Raw genomic sequence first — 18,178 nt, forward strand, 5'->3', positions numbered from 1 at the left:
AGTTGAGTTATGTAGTTGTAAAATAATTGCCCTAACGTATTAAAATATATTAAATATAGATTAGTGTGGTAAAAAAATTACGGTAAAAGACAGAACTCTTAAAAGTATTTATAAAATATTGTAAAATTTCAGATCCTATTAAGGTAGAGTTATCAATATCTATTATTGATAAAATTTAAAATTATTAAATATTTATAAATATTTTAGTTCATTTTGCTATATCATTTATAAAATTAGTTTGATTTGCACTTGAATTGGCTTATACATTTACAATCAATTTTACTTGGGTTTAGAAGAGACTGGGAGATAGTTTTACCGTTGTGCTAACTTTTGAAATTGGAATTATTTTATATATTATATATGTAATATAAATAGCAAAAGCTTAGTGGGGCTCGAGCCTCTTAGGCTTATGTTACATTCGTCGGTGCTCACATATATAAAAAAAATATGTGAAGATCACAGATATAATTAAGAATAAGAAACTATATTTATAATAAACTAGAGCTCGAGCCAATAAAATAGAAATCATACCATTATAAAGATATATGGATGGTCAAATGTTCCAAATATTTCTCTTTGGGCATGTCCTTACCCTTTTACAAAAATTTAATTTAATTTTAAAGTAGGTGAAATCAGAAGGTTGGTAAATTTCTTTTATAAAGAAGAAAAATAATTTGAAGGTGAGAGGGATAACTTTAGGATTGCTATTGCAATCATTTTTTATATGGTGTTCGTTCTTGTCCAAAACAGCTTTTACTAATCCAACGATGTTCTGAAACGAAACTAATGCCAATAGACTGAACTTTGAGATAGAATACGATATAACGTAAACCCCCATGATGTCCTTAATCTGACTTACTGACCTATAAAACACAAGCAAATAGAGTGAAGTGAAAGGAAAAAAAGGATGATCAAGCGATAATAGGAATTTCCAAACTTGGAACATGTTTCTATTTTCTACTTTTTGGCCAAATAGCAATTAGTGCTTTTAACATTAAAAAAGCTATACATATATAAGCCTGTAATGTGTGTATAATTATAACTATAATAAGTTTCTTTCATTCATGTGGTTGAATTTTATGGCAGATTCGGTGAAACAGTGAATAAAGATTGTAATGTTAAAAAAAAATTAACGTTACAATTCTGAAATTAAATTATTAGGAAAAATAATGAAGATAAAGAATAGATTTAAGCAAAGTGGTTGATGCTTTGGCGTTGGGAAATGGTATGTGAGGCCATTTGCTTGGCTTTAGACTCTGATCTTGCCTTCCTTCCACTTCCATCCAAGTCCTGTTCTAACAAACAATGAAAGAAACATGTATCACACACTTCTCACTACACCAAACCCATGTATTACTGATGGGTTTAAGTTTAAGAGAACGACATTTTGCTAACTAAATCTTCAAGATGTTCAAATCCAACATCAATGGGTTATTGAAATTTATAAATGAATACATTAAACAAAAACAATTCCTAATCTATGGTTACCTAAACATTTTAACTAGGGGAAACTTTTACGCTATGTTACTGTAAAATTAATGAATTTGATCCCATCTCTTTTGGTTTTTTGTTGTTTTTTTTCTACTGGTTGTCTCAACTTTAATTTGACTTTGACGAAGGCAAGTGGTAATGGTGTCTCACCGTCGACGTTTAAAAAGTTGGGTAATAATATTTAAGTGAATAATAATTAAAAAATTTAATGTAAGAAAATGCAAAATATAAAACTTGGAACCTATTGATGTAATTTACTTTTAGACTAGTGATGTAATTCAACACTACAACTATTTACTTGTTATATTTCAATCAAAATGATAATATACGGAGTTATGCATAAATTTCTGTATGGTAGTTGATTGATTGATTTATTTATTTTTATGGCATGGTGGTTGAAACTCAATTTTGAATTATTAACATTAATACCATCAATAATTGTTGGTTTGATTTTTATTGGTTTGAAGGCTTGTACTGTTTAGAGTCAAAACTTTGTAATTTCAATTGTTAACCGTTAATTAATCAAAAGCTTGAAATATTGTGAAACACACTTCTAATTAAGAATTCAAATCTTGTAATAAAAAAAAAAGAGAAAGAAGAACAAGAAAAAGAACGAAGAAATCGGTGTGAAAGAGACTGTTTCTCACTTTCTTTTCTTCAAAATTTGTTTCCATGTAATCTACGATTCCTGCGATCCAAAGTAGATTACTTACACCTACCAAGTACCAAGGCTACTTTTGTCTTTTTACCTGCTATATATAAGAAAATAGAAAATATATATATCCTTATTAAACTAAGAGAAAACTGTGATAGATACAGACAGCTTTTCTGTGGCTTTTGATTCTTCTTGGCTAATCGTGCCTGCCAGCTTCACTTGAGCGTGGCTGTACAGAGTATTAAAAATTAGATAACCACTTTTTCCAAGTTTCACAGGAGAGAGAGAAAGAGAGATAGAGAGAGAGCGAGAAAGCGAGTGAGATTCAGGAAAAGAGGGTGGTTGATTTGAGGCTCTCATTCCTGTTCTGGGCAGAGGTAGGATGGATTGGAGGTGGAGGGAGCTGATATCTCTCATCATTCTTTGCATTCTATGGTCGAAGCCTATCTGCATTCAAGGAAACACAGATCCAACAGATGGTCAGCTGTCTTCCCCATTCATCTTTCTCTGCCATCTGCTACTTCATTTTCACTTTTTGGCTTTGCTTCTACTATTGTTTTCTTTGTATTTCTTCTTTGCCTCCACATAATTAGATTCTTTAGGAACGTGGGTGTTTTGACTACTTATTGCATTCGTTATTTGCACCGCACGTTGTGAATGAATGTTCATCCATTCTGAAATTCTGTTCCTCATTCTGAATGGCCTGTCTACTATTGCCAATTTTGATCTACAGCCTCTGCTTTAAGGGTTTTGTACACCAGTTTAAACTCCCCCTCTCAGTTAACCCAGTGGAATGCAAATGGGGATGACCCTTGTGGACAATCATGGAAGGGGATTACTTGCTCTGGCTCACGGGTTACAGAAATGTAACTTTTTAACCCTAACTCTTTCCTCTTTCGATTTCACATTTATGCTCATGGATGTTCACATTTTTTTTGTTAGAAACTTATCTGGCCTTGGACTCAGTGGATCGCTTGGATACCAGCTTGGAAGTATGACATCGGTAACCAACCTGTAAGGTCAAGAAGCCTTATATTATGGACTTCAACTAGTTTCTTCTTTACTTCTTATTGATATGGTTGATCCTATTATGCTGCAGGGATGTGAGTAATAACAATTTTGGAGGCGAGATTGTCTACAACCTTCCACCTAACCTGAAAAGACTGTATGCTTCATATGTAACTTTTTGTTTCTGCGTTTTACATTAACTCATGAATTGTCCACTACCCACTAGGAAATGAGCTTTTAGCCGTGGATTCCAAAGGTCCAAAATCAAGTACATAAGATATATATTAATAGTGTATAACAACTACAGAAATTTATTAGTGAAGGATAGATGGGTTTCAACCGAAAGAATTACGGAAACTATTTTTTATGAAAAAGTCATCTCCTGAAAGCTTAAGCTTGTGGATTGTCCGAATAGCTTATGAAGCATAATTTGAGTTCAATAATTGCATATGTGCTCAATGACCACAAGCTAACATGATATTCTCACCTATTCTTCTGCAGAAATCTTGGACGAAACAACTTCAATAAAGGCATCCCGTATTCTATTTCTATGATGACTTCTCTTCAATACTTGTAAGCAATTTTTTTTACTATCAATGGGTATTGTTTTTCTTACACAAGATTTAAGCTGTCATTGATGTTTTCCCTTATTTCTTGAAATTGTAGAAACATCAGTCACAATCAGCTTCAGGATCCACTGAATGATGTGTATGGCCAGCTAACTTCCTTATCCATATTGTAAGATATCTTCCCTTACTTATTTGATTCTTATGAAGAGAATTATGACTGCTGATTTGAGCTTACCAAAAATTCTTCAGTCCAAATTCTTTCAAATATCCAGTCCCTGTTTATGTTGTTTGAATGCAGATTTTTATACTTTGTGGGCTAAACAATTTTGAGTTTCTTTTCACCTGCTGAGTTCTATTTCCACTCTATTTAATGACATTTTCATCTAGAATCTGGAAGATTAAAAGTAGTCATAATAATCCTTTCTACAACAAGAAATTTACAGTAATGCATGAAACATATTTTGGTACAAAAATGTTTGAGTTTGTTATCATCTTCATGGTGACGATCGGAAATTTGTATTTCAATCAGGGATCTTTCTTTCAATGCTATGTCAGGCAACCTGCCTCAGAGTTTTAGCTCACTTTCTGGCATCAGCTCTATGTAAGTCCTTCCCAAATTAGTTCCTACGCTACTAACATCAAAAGTAGTATTGTCCTTTTTTCCGATCCACTGATTAACTTCTGAATAGGTATTTGCAAAACAATCAGTTCACTGGCACAATTGATGTCCTTGCAACTCTTCCTCTTGATAACCTGTGAGTTCAATGTAGTTTAGTTAACGTCCAAGAGACATGTCTTTTCCCTACTCTTATTGAATGTATTGGTTTTTATGTTTGAAGGAATGTTGAAAATAACCGTTTCACTGGATGGATCCCTGAACCACTGAAAAACATCAACCTGCAGTGAGTATATCTGACATTCTCATTGGCTGAACTTGTAATTTTTTCTTAATCAAATACAGATTATGACTCCATAAGGTTTCCATATGATTGACAATTTTATCATAATTTTATCAGGAAAAATGGAAACTCCTGGAACACCGGCCCTGCACCCCCTCCTCCGCCTGGTACACCCCCAGCCACCAGAAGAAACCGAAGTCACAATCCAGGTGGCAGTCCATCCAATGGTAGTTCTAGTGAAGGTCAGAAATCAGGTATTAGTGGTGGTGCCATTGCAGGAATTATCATTTCTGTGCTCGTTGTAGGAGCTGTAGTAGCATTCTTCCTCGTCAGGAGGAGATCCAAGAGACCGTTGACGGATATTGAAAAGCTCGACAATCAACCCCTGCAACCTCTTAAAATGACTGCCGCACAAGGTGATCTTATACATTATGAGAATTGTTATTCGTATTATGTCATTCTTTTCCATATTCTCAATATTTCTTTAATATGTGCCGAGTTAAAATGACAATAAGGTATCCATCTACACTAACTTTGAAAATTCTTAATTGGAGAGAGTTTCAAATATGAGTATCCCTGGTCTTTTTGTATAGTAGAGAAAACACTACTATAAAAAATAATAATAAAGAAGATAAAAGACAATACTGACAACTGGTATTTACACATTTACAATCAATCACAAATATTCATGCCTTAGTTTTTCCTTCAATTAGTTTTCGTCATTTCTTGTTCCAAAAATTTCGTTAGGATATGGAAGACACGGTCAAGAAAGAACATCAGAGTTTTCAGTTTACTATTGATTTTCCATCTCCGTAGCCGTTCAACCTGGTTTTTGGTGCTCGGAATAAACTAAAAAATTTTAAATTTTAGGATGTCATACGGCAACTTCTTTTTTTCCAGTCCCTTGTTCATCCGTTATATTTGAATTTGATGTTATTTCTTTTTGACTGCTTTCATATGATTGTGTAAAGTTGGAAATTTATGCTATCAAAATATACTTTGATCATTAACCTGTGTTTCCAAACATTGTTATGCAGAAACCAAGTCGGAAGATTCTTCCTCCACATTTTATCCAACATCATTTGAATCTTCTGCTGCAATTAATCTTAAACCCCCACCTATTGATCGTCACAAATCATTTGACGAAGATGACTTTGCCAAACGAGCCCCAGTCAAGAAGGCTAGTGCTGCCGCTCCTATTAATGTAAAGTCATATTCAATAGCAGACCTTCAAATGGCGACAGGCAGCTTCAATGTTGATAATCTTCTTGGTGAGGGATCGTTTGGACGTGTATATCGAGCTGAGTTTGACGACGGGAAGGTTACTCCCTAACTTAATTTGATCTATTGATATACTAGATTGATAAATCACACTTTAGCTTTAGCTTGTTTTGTCTCGTATTATTCCTCCAAATAGCTTCTCGCGTTTTGAAAACTCGTCTATTTACTTTTGATGATGTTTTATAATGCAGGTTCTTGCCGTGAAAAAAATAAATTCATCTGCTCTACCTCGGGAATTATCCGAAGATTTCACTGATATTGTTTCGAAAGTCTCCCAGTTACACCATCCCAATGTAACTGAACTCGTCGGTTATTGCTCCGAACATGGGCAGCATTTGCTTGTGTACGAGTTCCATAGAAATGGCTCGCTTTACGACGTCTTACATCTATCACTATCAGATGAATACAACAAACCTCTGATATGGAATTTACGCGTTAAGATCGCTCTGGGAACAGCTCGCGCATTAGAGTAAGTTGCCACCAAGCCTTTTATGAATGACCATATAGTGGATTTTCTGCTTAAGTCTACTAATAGAAGGGATCGATTTAGTTTCCGTTGCGCATTCTAGATGGTAAAATTATAGGGTCTTGTGGGAAGATAATTGTGTCGATGATAATGGAGGAACTTTTCAGGTATCTTCACGAAGTGTGCTCCCCATCAATTGTTCATAGAAACATCAAGTCTGCTAACATATTGCTGGATGCCGAACTCAGCCCCCATCTTTCTGATTCTGGACTGGAAAGCTTTATACCAAATGCAGATCAGGTCAATCTTATTTTTACCGTATCACATTGTCGTATACTTGGTTACACAAATTCACGCTAATATAACCTCTACCTTAGTATCGACGTCTTTCAAGATCAATATCCGTATCAAAACAGCAGTTGGTTAACTGTTGAGTAAAGAATGGAACAATTTTTAAAAAATAAAATAATAATCATTATTTGGGGTTTTTTTCCAAAAAAAATAGAAAATTTTGAAAAACTATTTACAACTAATAAAACAATTTTTTTTTTACAATTTCCCTAATAAATAAAATATTATTATTAGAAAAAAGAAAGGAAGAAATAAAGAATGTATCGTATCTTCAGCTTATTATTAACTGGGCTTGTGTCTTATAATGTGTAGGCAATGGATGGGAGTGGAAGTTCAGGATACACTGCGCCCGAGGTTACCATGTCGGGCCAATATACTCTGAAAAGTGACGTGTATAGTTTTGGAGTAGTCATGTTGGAACTGCTGACTGGGCGAAAACCATTTGATAGGTCAATATTTTAGTTAACTTCACTTCCCATTTCCATTTCCATCTTCCTTCCTCTTATTTTCTGACAAAACATTTTAAGTTCGTTTTGACATAATGATATGGTTGTTGTGGTAATTATAGTTCGAGGCCAAGGTCGGAGCAATCTTTGGTTCGATGGGCAACGCCTCAGCTTCATGACATTGATGCTTTAACCAAGATGGTTGATCCCGAACTCAAAGGCCTTTATCCTGTTAAATCTATCTCCCGATTTGCAGATGTGATTGCACTTTGCGTTCAGGTATAGTAAATTTATAAGTTAGCTATTCAATTGAAAACATAATTCAACTTACTTATTTTGCCTATTTTTATATTAACAGACGGAACCTGAGTTTAGACCTCCAATGTCGGAGGTGGTCGAGGCGTTGGTCCGCTTGGTGCAACGAGCAAACATGAGTAAGAGAACATATGGAAACGATAATGCAACATCTCCCAGAGGGGAGATGGGTGGAGAGGACACACCATAAACAAAGACAAAAGTTTGTATTTGTAAGCCCAAAATCTCTCTTTACCTTCTTCTTTGAGATTATTTCTTTCTTCATATTTAGAAAGAATTGCGATTGCTAATGGCGATGGTAATAATGTCCGTCTGTTAATATTACGTCTGTTCCTTTAGGTCTTTTCATACTCCCATAGGTTCCTTATCTTTCTTTTTTTTCCCTTTTAGTATTTTGATAGAAGAAAAAAAAAAGACTTCATTTTCAACATACGTATATTTTGAAGAAATAATTGTTGGAGTTTCAGTTCAGTTCTTACTTTGTATGAACGTTTTGTTGCTTTTTAATGATCAATTTATTATTTATTGATTTGTTTGAAAATTTGTTGAGTAAATCGTGAAGGATAGTGGTGACGTAAACCTTCATCAATATTACCTTTTCATAAATTTTGGTAGCCGTCTAGTCTATGGTAGAATTTCTCAACGTTCGAAGTTACAGCCGCATGTTTAATTGTAATGCCTTTTCTATAAAAGCAGGGGATTGTGTTATTATTATTATTATTATTATTTATAGAAAAACGAATTTTAATTACTGAAATACATAATGAATGGCTATATATAGAGTGGGTGAAAAACATTCATCTCATACCAAATTGAAAATTTGCTAGTTTTACCTTTCCATGCTTTTCTTTCCCACATTTGTGGTTTATTTTCTAATTAAGAAGTAAATAATTATTGTAAATGGTAAATTTGTTTAAAATACATAGCAAAATTTATCTAAAAGTTCATGGATGTTTGAAATTTTGCATATTTGAAAATGTCCCTTTATCAAAAGTAGTAAAAAGAGAATAAATTAATAACGTGAGTTATAAGTCTCCGCAAAATAAAATTAATAATAGTAATAATAACGTTTCATTAAAAATAGAACAGCTCAATAATTGTTTTAATTAAGTTGGGAAAGGAAAGGGAAAGTTGGAAAAATAGAGATTATAGAGAGAGAAATGATGCAAATTGCCGAAAGAAGTTTTGAAAGAGATTACAAAGAGGAAAGTGAAATTTTAAAAGAAAACAATAATAAGAATAATAATGTCACGTCCGAAATTTTAGATATAAAGAAAAGTAGAGATTATACTTTTCAAGCAAATTTGATAAAATATTTATAATACATAGTGAATGACATTAATAGTTGATATATGTCTATCAAATAAAAGTCTAACGATAACTATTATTAATAGAATTCAAAATTTTACTATAATTTATTTTGATACTTTTAAACCTACCCGTAGAAACGAAAAATTTAGACTCTAGAGAAAAATCAGAAGATAAAAAAATCACTCTGTATTAATTTTAAATTTTTTTAAAAAAAGAGCAAGTTTAAAGAAGACTTGCATGTGTTAAAATAGAATCTGGAAAGAAAAAAAAAGTACAGAATTTTAAATTAAGGCAAGTCTAAAAAACTGAAGGATATTAACTGATTCCCCCCTCCCTCCCCCTTAATTTTATAGAGTATAAATTTTGCAATTTTAGAAAGAATATCAATAGTGTTACGGTAGAATGAGTGAAAGAAAGAGCCCAGAAGAGAAGAGAAGAGAAGTAAGCTCATAAGAACATCAAAACATAACATTTTATAATCAAATGAACAAAATAAGATATGCAAAGATGAGCTATTAAATTACAAACAGGAAAACAAAATTCACAAAAGACTTATAGTTTGTATAAGCAAAGAAAGCTTGTTTACTGACCAGTATGGGATCTGGTGCCAACGAGATTTCAGTTTGCATTCAACCGGGCCAATTTTTGTCCCTGGGAAGTGGGAATAGATAAGATCACATGCGAGCCAACAGAATAAAGCCACCAACAAGCCCAACAGGGGAAAATTAGGCTATGCACTTCCTTTTTTTATAGTGGTAGAACAATGTAAATTCCGAGAAGAAGCATAACAAACCACCAGTCCAAACGTATGTGATGGCTCTCGTGATTCGTCTTCCATGATTTTTGATGATCATTCTTCTCACCCCATGAATGGCAATGAGCATCATCTCGTTTGATTGAATGTCGCACCTTCTTTCCCCCCATCTGAAGATGGGATCACTGATCACAATGCATCTTTGTACTTTAAAACATTGGCGATGTTTAAATCAAACATCTTGCATATATCTTTAATTGCAGTTATATCACCAGATGCCTCCATTTGGCTCAGAAATTTGTCAAGTTTTTCCGATGGCTGCATGTCCTAATTATGAAGATAAAACAGTATTAGCATTATCCAAGTAAGAGCGATCGCAGTTGTATGCATGATCCTTTAAAAAAACAGAATACAGGGATTGAGTGAAAAATATTGCATGAGGTATGTCTTTGAAGATAATAATGAATTGTAGAAAAAAGGATTGGATCAAATGTAAAACAACAAGGGAATAACAAAGAAAAGATTCAAATGATAGCCTATGAAATTTAAAAATAGAAACGAACCGAGTATTTGAAGGGGTTAACTAGAGTTACAGCTTGGGATAAATAAGATGCAAATGAATTTCCCACTTGTTTACCAAAGACGCTTATAACAAATGGCACATCAAGTAAAGAGACTTATCAACTACAAAGATTTGCCATATGGAAATTTATAGTGCTAAGACATTGAAGAGAACAGGAGAAACTCAAGATCAATTTCCAACTCCAGTCAAGAATAGAAGTGTTAATACGTGCAAAGATAAGAATACTTTGAACTTACCAGTGCTGGACCTGAATACTGTTGGATTTTGTCCTCGTTCTTCTTACCATCAGAGGATGAGTTGCCAGGGTAAGATCTATCTGAGACCAACTGAAGGAGCTTTTCACTTCCCTAAAAGTGTGTGTATATATATACACGTTTGAAGAAAAAATGTAGAAACGTTAAGAACATCTAATAAACTCTTCAGCAATTAAATAAAATCCTAGAGTCAAGTGACGAGTACTAAAACAGTTGTACCTGCAGAGCTCGCCAATGAGAATATGTGCGAAACAAAACCCAAAAGAATGGAATATTTGGCAGAGGCAAAATCTATGATAAGACAAATCAGTATAGAAATCACTAAATGAAAAGGGAATTGAAGTGTAGCAACGCATCCCATCAAAGGCATACAACTCAGAACAACGTCAACATGGAAAATAATACTATGCAGGAAAAATTTGTGGCCAATATACAAAAATAAACACAAACATACAGTAAATGCACTTGCTAATGGCAGCAACGAGACTGAACTATAGAAGTATTTCCGGTGGATGACAGTTCCCCTGGTCACAGTATACAGAAAGTTCACATCAGTAAGGGACAACATAGATCTAACTTTTGAAACAATAATAGATTTCTAGAAACAAAAAGTACTCGAGGGACTTGAGATCATAATAAGCTATCTGTCATGAAACCACGGACTAGTATTGTTGGATGTTGTGCTGATAAGGTCTTACTATGATCGTGATTCATGACTAAATCTTAAACGTCCAAAGAAAATAGATTATCCATAGACATTCACATTCTTCATTGCAGATAATAACACATTCTTGAATCATCGATGCACTACTTCACAGAGGAAAAGAAAAAAAACGAGTGTATCGGTATTGAACAAACACGGCAGATGAAACAAGAAACCGCACCTGAAGGCAATATGCCGTAACCTCCTTCGAACGAGCCGTGGATTCAAACTGTAATGTCGCAAGAAATTAGTGAAATAACATAACAAATTGGAATAATCATAACAAATCCTTTTCGACTTCTCTAACTAGTTATCGAACCAATTTTATATAACAATATTACGTATTGAAAAAGACGTCGGAAAATGAATTTCGAGACGAAGAGGAGACAGCAGTAGCGCGAAATTGTTATAAAATATTTTTAAAATAACAAGATGGAAGAGATGAAACCTCGATGGATAAGTTATTTCGACGCTCGTAACATCTTTAGTTATAGACTTCAAGAATATCTCAGACGGCTTAACTCGAGATAAAAGCTTCAATCCAATGCTACAAGCAGAAAATCAAGACAGTAGCTCTTCGTTAATTTCACTAAAAATGTATCATAGACTAATAGAATCGAAGTGATGAGAATTCACCCGTGAAGTTTATTTTTAAACGATCCGTCAGGAGCCTTTTCAAGAGCAGTCCAGGCTTTATTCATCTAACAAATAGAACGTCAATGACATCGCTAAATTCGGTTCAATCAAAACGAAAACCATAACGAACAAACGAAACTAGAAGAAACGGTAAAAAAACATGAAGAACCTTAGAAGAGATGAAATCGGTCACAATCTCCGCATTGTTACTAGCGTTAGCGATGGAAAGAGCGTCGGATTTGGAAGAAGAAGACGAAGAGATTTTGGTCCAGAGATCTTTGAAAGTTGAAGGAGTCTGAGCAGAAGAAGAATCTGAAACGGTAGGTTCAATGGATCTGCTGAAACACCAATTTCTTCCTCTGATTGGAAACACTACCAATCTGGCTCTCATCGTTCCAAAATTCCAATGGAGAAAATGCTTGTTCGTTCGTTCGTTCGTTCGTTCGTTCGTTCGTTCGTTCGTTCGTACGTACAAGAACTCCTCTCTCTCTCTCTCACATAAACCCTAAGTCCCCTAAGCAAATTGGTTCTGTGAATTGAAAGTGGAGAAAATAACGAGAGGACTGAGAAATGAAGGAATTGAGAGTTTAAATAGGTGTTGTTGTTGCGGGAAATGCAAGAACGCGGATGGAGAAAAATTCCGCCGCATACTTTCACTTTCCTTACCAATGAAAATTTCTCTTCCGTTTTTGTTTATATTCATTACATTTTGACCCCAAATTTTCTTTTAATTTGCTTTTTTAGTTTTCTACTTTATTAAATTCGCCTTTTCAGCCTTTAATTTTGCTATAAAAAGTGCTTCTAACAAGTTCTTACTAACTTTTTCTATTTCGTAAATTTATAAAATCCCTTTATAAAATACACGTTTTTTAAATCGATTTTCTACTCATTTTTTAAAAATAGATTCTCGTAATCAAAATGTACTTTGGAGAAAAAATTCCATTGTTGTTTCACAAATAAAATTTGAGGTCTCTTTATTGAGTGAAATGGGCCTAATTAATATTGTTAGAGATCTTTTATAAGTGAATTGAAGTGAGAAGTTGAAGAATTGTTCTATTTGACAGTACTTTTTGTCGCTTCAACAAAAAGGCAAGGTTGCAATTTAGATTCTCTAGTTTGATGATCAAACGAATAAAAAACTATAAACGCTGAAGTGAGCATGTGTATAAGAACATCGCCTATTGGAATGTTGCCAAGCATATTACATGTTTATATCTAAGGTGGTGTCAAGAGTGTTTGTTTGAGATTCATCAACTCTTTCCTTATTGAATTGATTGAATTATAATAGTTCACTGACTATTACTTTTACACGTCTTGTGATGTTAGTAATGTCTGTGACGATTTTGACATATGAGGTTGTAAGGCGTAAATCCTAATACAACTAAGTTATTTTTCTATTTTTCTACTGGTTTATAATCATCAACTTAGTTGACTGACTCAAATCCTGAAATGTTGACAATTTTCTTTGAGATATACGCTCCCTTATGTTTCCTCCAAATGCCTTATAGTGTAAACTTACTCATGGGCTTTGAACAACTCTTGGACCTAAACAGTAAACACATTAGTAGTAGTTTATCAAAATATTAAAAAAATAATACACATGCATAGGAATATTTGAAAACCATATCAATTTGATAAATTAAATTGAATTGAATCGAAATTGATTACATGCAGTCGTTGAAACCGCTTCTTATCCGTTTTGAAACCATAATATATAAACACATGCATACATATTTTATATATTATTGGGCCTGTTGAATCTAACTGGACAGAGAACCAGGCCCGGCCCATATAGACAAATTGCATGTTCATGAGAGCCCAATTGAAACACCAAAGTGAAAGACATTGGCATATCAGAATCTAAAGTGGGCCTAGACACAGCCCGGCCCACAAAGGTAATGCGACCTTCCACGTGGGACATAGGGGATTAAATCGGCTTACCAAACGATACAGGTGACTGGGCTCATTAAGGGGCTCGAGCGGTCCACTTGTGGTTTGGTAAAGAGACAAACAACTTCCAAGAAACAAGGCAGAGCCACTCAGTGCCATGGCAGCACATTCAAAGTGGTTTTGTTATATAAAACACCGAAAAAATCATTAGACTTCAATCATTCTGTTGCAAATCTCACTCTACTTTCTACTTTTATTTTTCAAACTCCCTCATCAAAAGTACACTATTTACTGCTTTACTATAGTTCACTCAATATATGAGATTCAATCTAACTCGAAAAAATCACAACTTTTAATCCAACTTGTCGGATTAGACTTACACCTCTATATATAACTATTTGTAAACTACAGTTAAGAATGTACAAACGAACTCAAAACTCCTATTTATTACAACATTTAAAAAATTATTTACTAACTACAACAGTATCGTAATATATTTTTTCCTTTGTTACTGTGTTTGTTGCTTTCTACCTAAACAAAAACAGTTTCACTTAAAGCACAAGCTATTGTAACTTAGACTAAAATAATATACCCCTTTAATACTAACAACTCATCAATTATGATAATCACGGACTATAACATTCAACTATACGTCTCAACAATTATTTGATTAGTTTTATAAAATTTATGTTATTTAAGAAACCATCTCATTTGTCTATGCCTACAATAACCATTAGAGTAATAGACTCATAATGGAGGGGTGTGGGTGAAATATGATTATGGTGGAAAGTACTTAAAAAAACAATGATACAAATTGGTAAATGACATATAGGAATGATGAAAGAAAATAGAATTGTAAAGAATCATTGAAGTAAAATGAAGACAACAGAATATGCATAAATAAAAATATGTAATCATATTTCCTTCGTCATGATTATTAACAATAAGCAAACACAGACAATATCTCTTTAAAGATATGTGATTTTATTACAAATATAGATTTCAAAAGTGCTTTTTAACTTTCAAAGAATTTATACAATCCCATTTTCCATTTCAAAGCAGTAAAAACTAGTCAATTACTTAACACTAAACACATATTAATATAACGAGAGGACTGATAATAGACGGTAATATACCTAGACAAACATTTTTTTTTTTAATGTATCTATCACTATGGTAAATGTTTATCTTGATCTATCGCACTTTAAAAAAGTTAAATAGAATAATAGGAATAATATTTATGTAATTATATATAAATTCAATTAATTAAATATAATTTTTAATTTAGTATTATATATTTATGAAATTGAAATTAGAGTATATGGTTGTAATTTTTTAAGTTTTAATTTCCAAAAAATAAACATTTAAATCCTCTCTTTATCATATTTAATCATTTAAGTATTATTTTAGAAAAATTATTTAGAATTTCGTGTAAATGAAAAATAAAATAGACAGAAACGATGGAGATGAGAAAGTCATCTCTAAACATCCTAAAAATAATGTAGGTGAGGAAGAAGGGGGTTGGTTCCATGTGAGCATGGTGGGTGAATGAGACACAATATAATATGATGTTGATGATGTTATAGCCACACAAAGAAACACTTCTGCTTCTGTTTCAGTCTTAAGTTTACTTTTTATTTTTACAAAGTCTAAACCCTAATTATTATTTCCTCACAAAGTAAAATTTAACCCAATAGAAATGGAATTAGAATTCAACTGCCCAACAATTACTCTTCTATTGCTAAATAAGCCAATCAAAATAGATGAATATGGGAAGATTGATGAAAAATAGCTAATTTATGCATTAACCATTTTCACTCCACTTATGAATTTAACATCATGTGGACTCTTTCAAGTTTGAAGCTTGAAGGTCTTCGTTAAAGTATGGCAAATCACGTTTAAATTAGTTGGGTAAAAGTGTAACATTTTAATTGATATAACCTTAAAAGTTATTTTATAATTTTTTTTAAAAATATTTAAAGACATTTAAAAATTTAGAAATATTTTTAAACTACAAAGTCAGAGAAGCTATTTTTTTTTTTTTTTTTTGGTAATTTAGCCTAAGTTAATTGAAGAAAAATGTAAAAGCAGGCAAAAGAGACTGACCAAGTCAAGAAGCACTTTCGTGAAGAAGGGGAAGACGTGATGCCTTTTTATGCTCTCAACACTTCTGTTCGTTCAACTGTTCTACTTAACAACATAACATAACAAACACTTTCTTCTTCTTCTTCTTCTTCTTCATCTTCTTCATCTTCTTCTTCTTCCACTTTCTCTCCATAAACACAACCAAAAAACAAAAGTCCACCCCAAAGTCTTCCCTCATTTCTTCTTTAAATCTCTCCTTCTTCATCTTCTCATTTCAAAATTTCCCAAATCCCAAAATCCCATTACTGATCATTTCCAGTTTCGGCCATTCTCATGGAGGAACAAGCATCCACAATCAGTCATCCCTTTGGCGACTCCATTGCAATGGAGCTCACCGGCAAAATCATGCTCGCCGCTATTTTAATTCTCTGTTTAGTCATTGCCTTCGTTCTCCTTCTCCAGCTTTACTCTCGTTGGTTCTTATCTCGCCTTCACCAATCCTCCTCTGATTCCGCCACAAATCAAGAATCCCCTGTTTCCACTACATTGCGCAAGGGTCTTGATTCCGCCGTCCTCCACTCAATTCCGGTGGTGGTGTTCTCGCCGGCGGATTTCAAAGAGGGATTAGAATGTGCTGTGTGTTTGTCGGAGTTAAGTGAAGGGGAGAAAGCTCGGTTGCTTCCGAGATGTAACCATGGCTTCCATGTCGATTGTATTGATATGTGGTTCAAATCGAATTCCACCTGCCCTCTTTGTAGAAACCCAGTGGCAATCACAGAACCGAATTCAGAACAGAATCCAGAAACTGGGTCTTCAATGGAGTCTCCGATTTTTCCTACTAATGTTCTGTTTTGGGGGAATCAAATGCAGGTTAGTTCGAGAGGGGTTTGTTTAGAAGAACCTCAGATTTCTTCTTCTTCTTCTTCTACTTCTTCTTCGATAAATACAATGGTGGTAATAGACATTCCAAACGAGCCCTCTACATCCGGCGCCGGAACTTGTTTCGCCGATGAAGAGATGGGATCGGTTGTGACGAACAGATTGAGAACATTGAAAAGGCTTTTGAGCAGAGAGAGAAGAATTGGGACCAATCCCATTCCTTCAGATATTGAACAGGAAGGGATAGTGCAAAGCTAAACAGAATTAAGAAAGAAAATCGATTATGGTTTTTTAAAATCTTTTGCACATATAGAAGGTTAGAAGAATCGGATTTTTTTCTTTTTGAAATTGCTTTTGAGTTTCAAGTCAGAGACTGTGAGGTTCATAGTCCGGCTGTTACCATTGTAAAACTTGAATGTGGATGAAAACAACAAAATTGATTGTAATGTGAAAAACAAGAAGTAAGTTTGGTTTATGTTAAATTTGAGAAATGGAAAGAGAGTTCATCTACAGGTTTTTGATGAATGTTCATTCTTCTCTGTTCTGAGCAAAATCGTATCATGAAATCAAACCAAAGTTCAAATTCGATTTTAGTTTTATGTTTTTTAAATTTATATTCTCTCTGTTTTGGTACCATTTAATTTGAAATCAAACCAAAGTGGCAAATATTTGGAGATGAATTCTTTATATATTTTTAAACTAACATTTGAAGCTTTAATCCAATTTGAAAAATTAAGAATTAATCTTGTTTAATAACCATTTAATTTTCTGTTTTAAACATATTTATTTTATCTCAAAGGATTGAATTCTTAATTTGTGTATATAATAGAACAAGAAATTTAGCAATAAAAACAATATTTAGAAACTTTGCTTTAATATATTAAAAATTAAAAACAAATGGGCTCCATTTGCTTCCGAAAGGAGCCTTGAGAATACGATTTTTGAATTTTAAAAAATTTGAATCAACACGAAATAAATTAATAGAAAGTAGGGTTCAAATTTTTTAATTTTAAAAAACCAAATGGCTTAACGAACAAGGTTAGTTCGTTTGACCTTCACAGTTAGTATATTTAAAAGCTCCATCCCGCCGTTTGTTTTGATCACCAAAAATGAAAATTCAAATTCTTTCTTTCCTCTAATTTAGTAAATTTGAATTTGGTATCTTATCAAAGGTCGTCAGCTGACAGGATTGAATTGAATTCTTTTCATCTAAAGCTCAAATAACAGAGAAGGACATCGGAGAATCTTGTCAAACTTGGACTAATTGGAATCAATAACATTCACTAGTACTATTCAATATTGACCTTTTTTTTCTCATCAATCTAGAAAGCTTTTGTATATTTATGCATACACATGTACGTATAAAGACGGACAAGATATAGGAGAGAGAGAAAAGTAGGTCTAGTCGTCTAGGAATAAAAAGAATGATGACATATAGAGAATATGAAATTTACTTCACTAAAACTCTTGATGACCAAAGACAAACATAACTTACTAAATACGACACACCAATTACCACCTTAAAGAAGACACAATTGAAAAGATAATGATGATAAAGTTGACTCACCATTATCATCAATTTCATTGGTAAGGTAATAAGCA

General features: G+C 33.3%; 3 protein-coding genes across 4 annotated transcripts; 2 read left to right on the top strand and 1 right to left on the bottom strand.

Annotated features, from left to right (window-relative positions):
* The first annotated feature begins 2,346 nt into the window (after positions 1–2,346).
* Positions 2,347–8,022, top strand: LOC101213107 (protein STRUBBELIG-RECEPTOR FAMILY 7). Of its 2 annotated transcripts, none has more exons than XM_011661293.2 (16): positions 2,347–2,625; positions 2,880–3,012; positions 3,089–3,165; positions 3,246–3,311; positions 3,656–3,727; positions 3,821–3,892; positions 4,253–4,324; positions 4,413–4,478; positions 4,563–4,625; positions 4,740–5,038; positions 5,660–5,943; positions 6,095–6,372; positions 6,537–6,669; positions 7,033–7,169; positions 7,289–7,445; positions 7,525–8,022. In XM_011661293.2, the coding sequence occupies exons 2-16, from the start codon at positions 2,971–2,973 to the stop codon at positions 7,669–7,671; spliced, it is 1,965 nt and encodes a 654-aa protein (XP_011659595.2). In that variant the 5' UTR covers positions 2,347–2,625; positions 2,880–2,970; the 3' UTR covers positions 7,672–8,022. The 2 variants fall into 2 exon arrangements, with proteins under 2 accessions (XP_011659595.2, XP_011659594.2); XM_011661292.2 differs by having other exon boundaries at positions 2,348–2,625; positions 3,089–3,160.
* Positions 8,023–9,234: 1,212 nt separating this feature from the next.
* Positions 9,235–12,397, bottom strand: LOC101212871 (uncharacterized protein C23H3.12c). The gene is made up of 8 exons (XM_031888650.1): positions 11,892–12,397; positions 11,723–11,787; positions 11,535–11,633; positions 11,268–11,315; positions 10,838–10,907; positions 10,603–10,674; positions 10,366–10,476; positions 9,235–9,873 (listed from the first exon to the last, which is right to left on the bottom strand). The coding sequence occupies exons 1-8, from the start codon at positions 12,111–12,113 to the stop codon at positions 9,736–9,738; spliced, it is 825 nt and encodes a 274-aa protein (XP_031744510.1). The 5' UTR covers positions 12,114–12,397; the 3' UTR covers positions 9,235–9,735.
* Positions 12,398–15,671: 3,274 nt separating this feature from the next.
* On the top strand, positions 15,672–17,107 carry LOC101214480 (RING-H2 finger protein ATL60). The gene has a single exon (XM_004141777.3). It carries the CDS (start codon positions 16,031–16,033, stop codon positions 16,832–16,834), a length of 804 nt encoding a protein of 267 aa, XP_004141825.2. The 5' UTR covers positions 15,672–16,030; the 3' UTR covers positions 16,835–17,107.
* The last annotated feature ends 1,071 nt before the right edge of the window (positions 17,108–18,178 follow it).

Source organism: Cucumis sativus, chromosome 7 (genome assembly GCF_000004075.3).
Source record: "Cucumis sativus cultivar 9930 chromosome 7, Cucumber_9930_V3, whole genome shotgun sequence".
Lineage (NCBI taxonomy): Eukaryota > Viridiplantae > Streptophyta > Magnoliopsida > Cucurbitales > Cucurbitaceae > Cucumis > Cucumis sativus.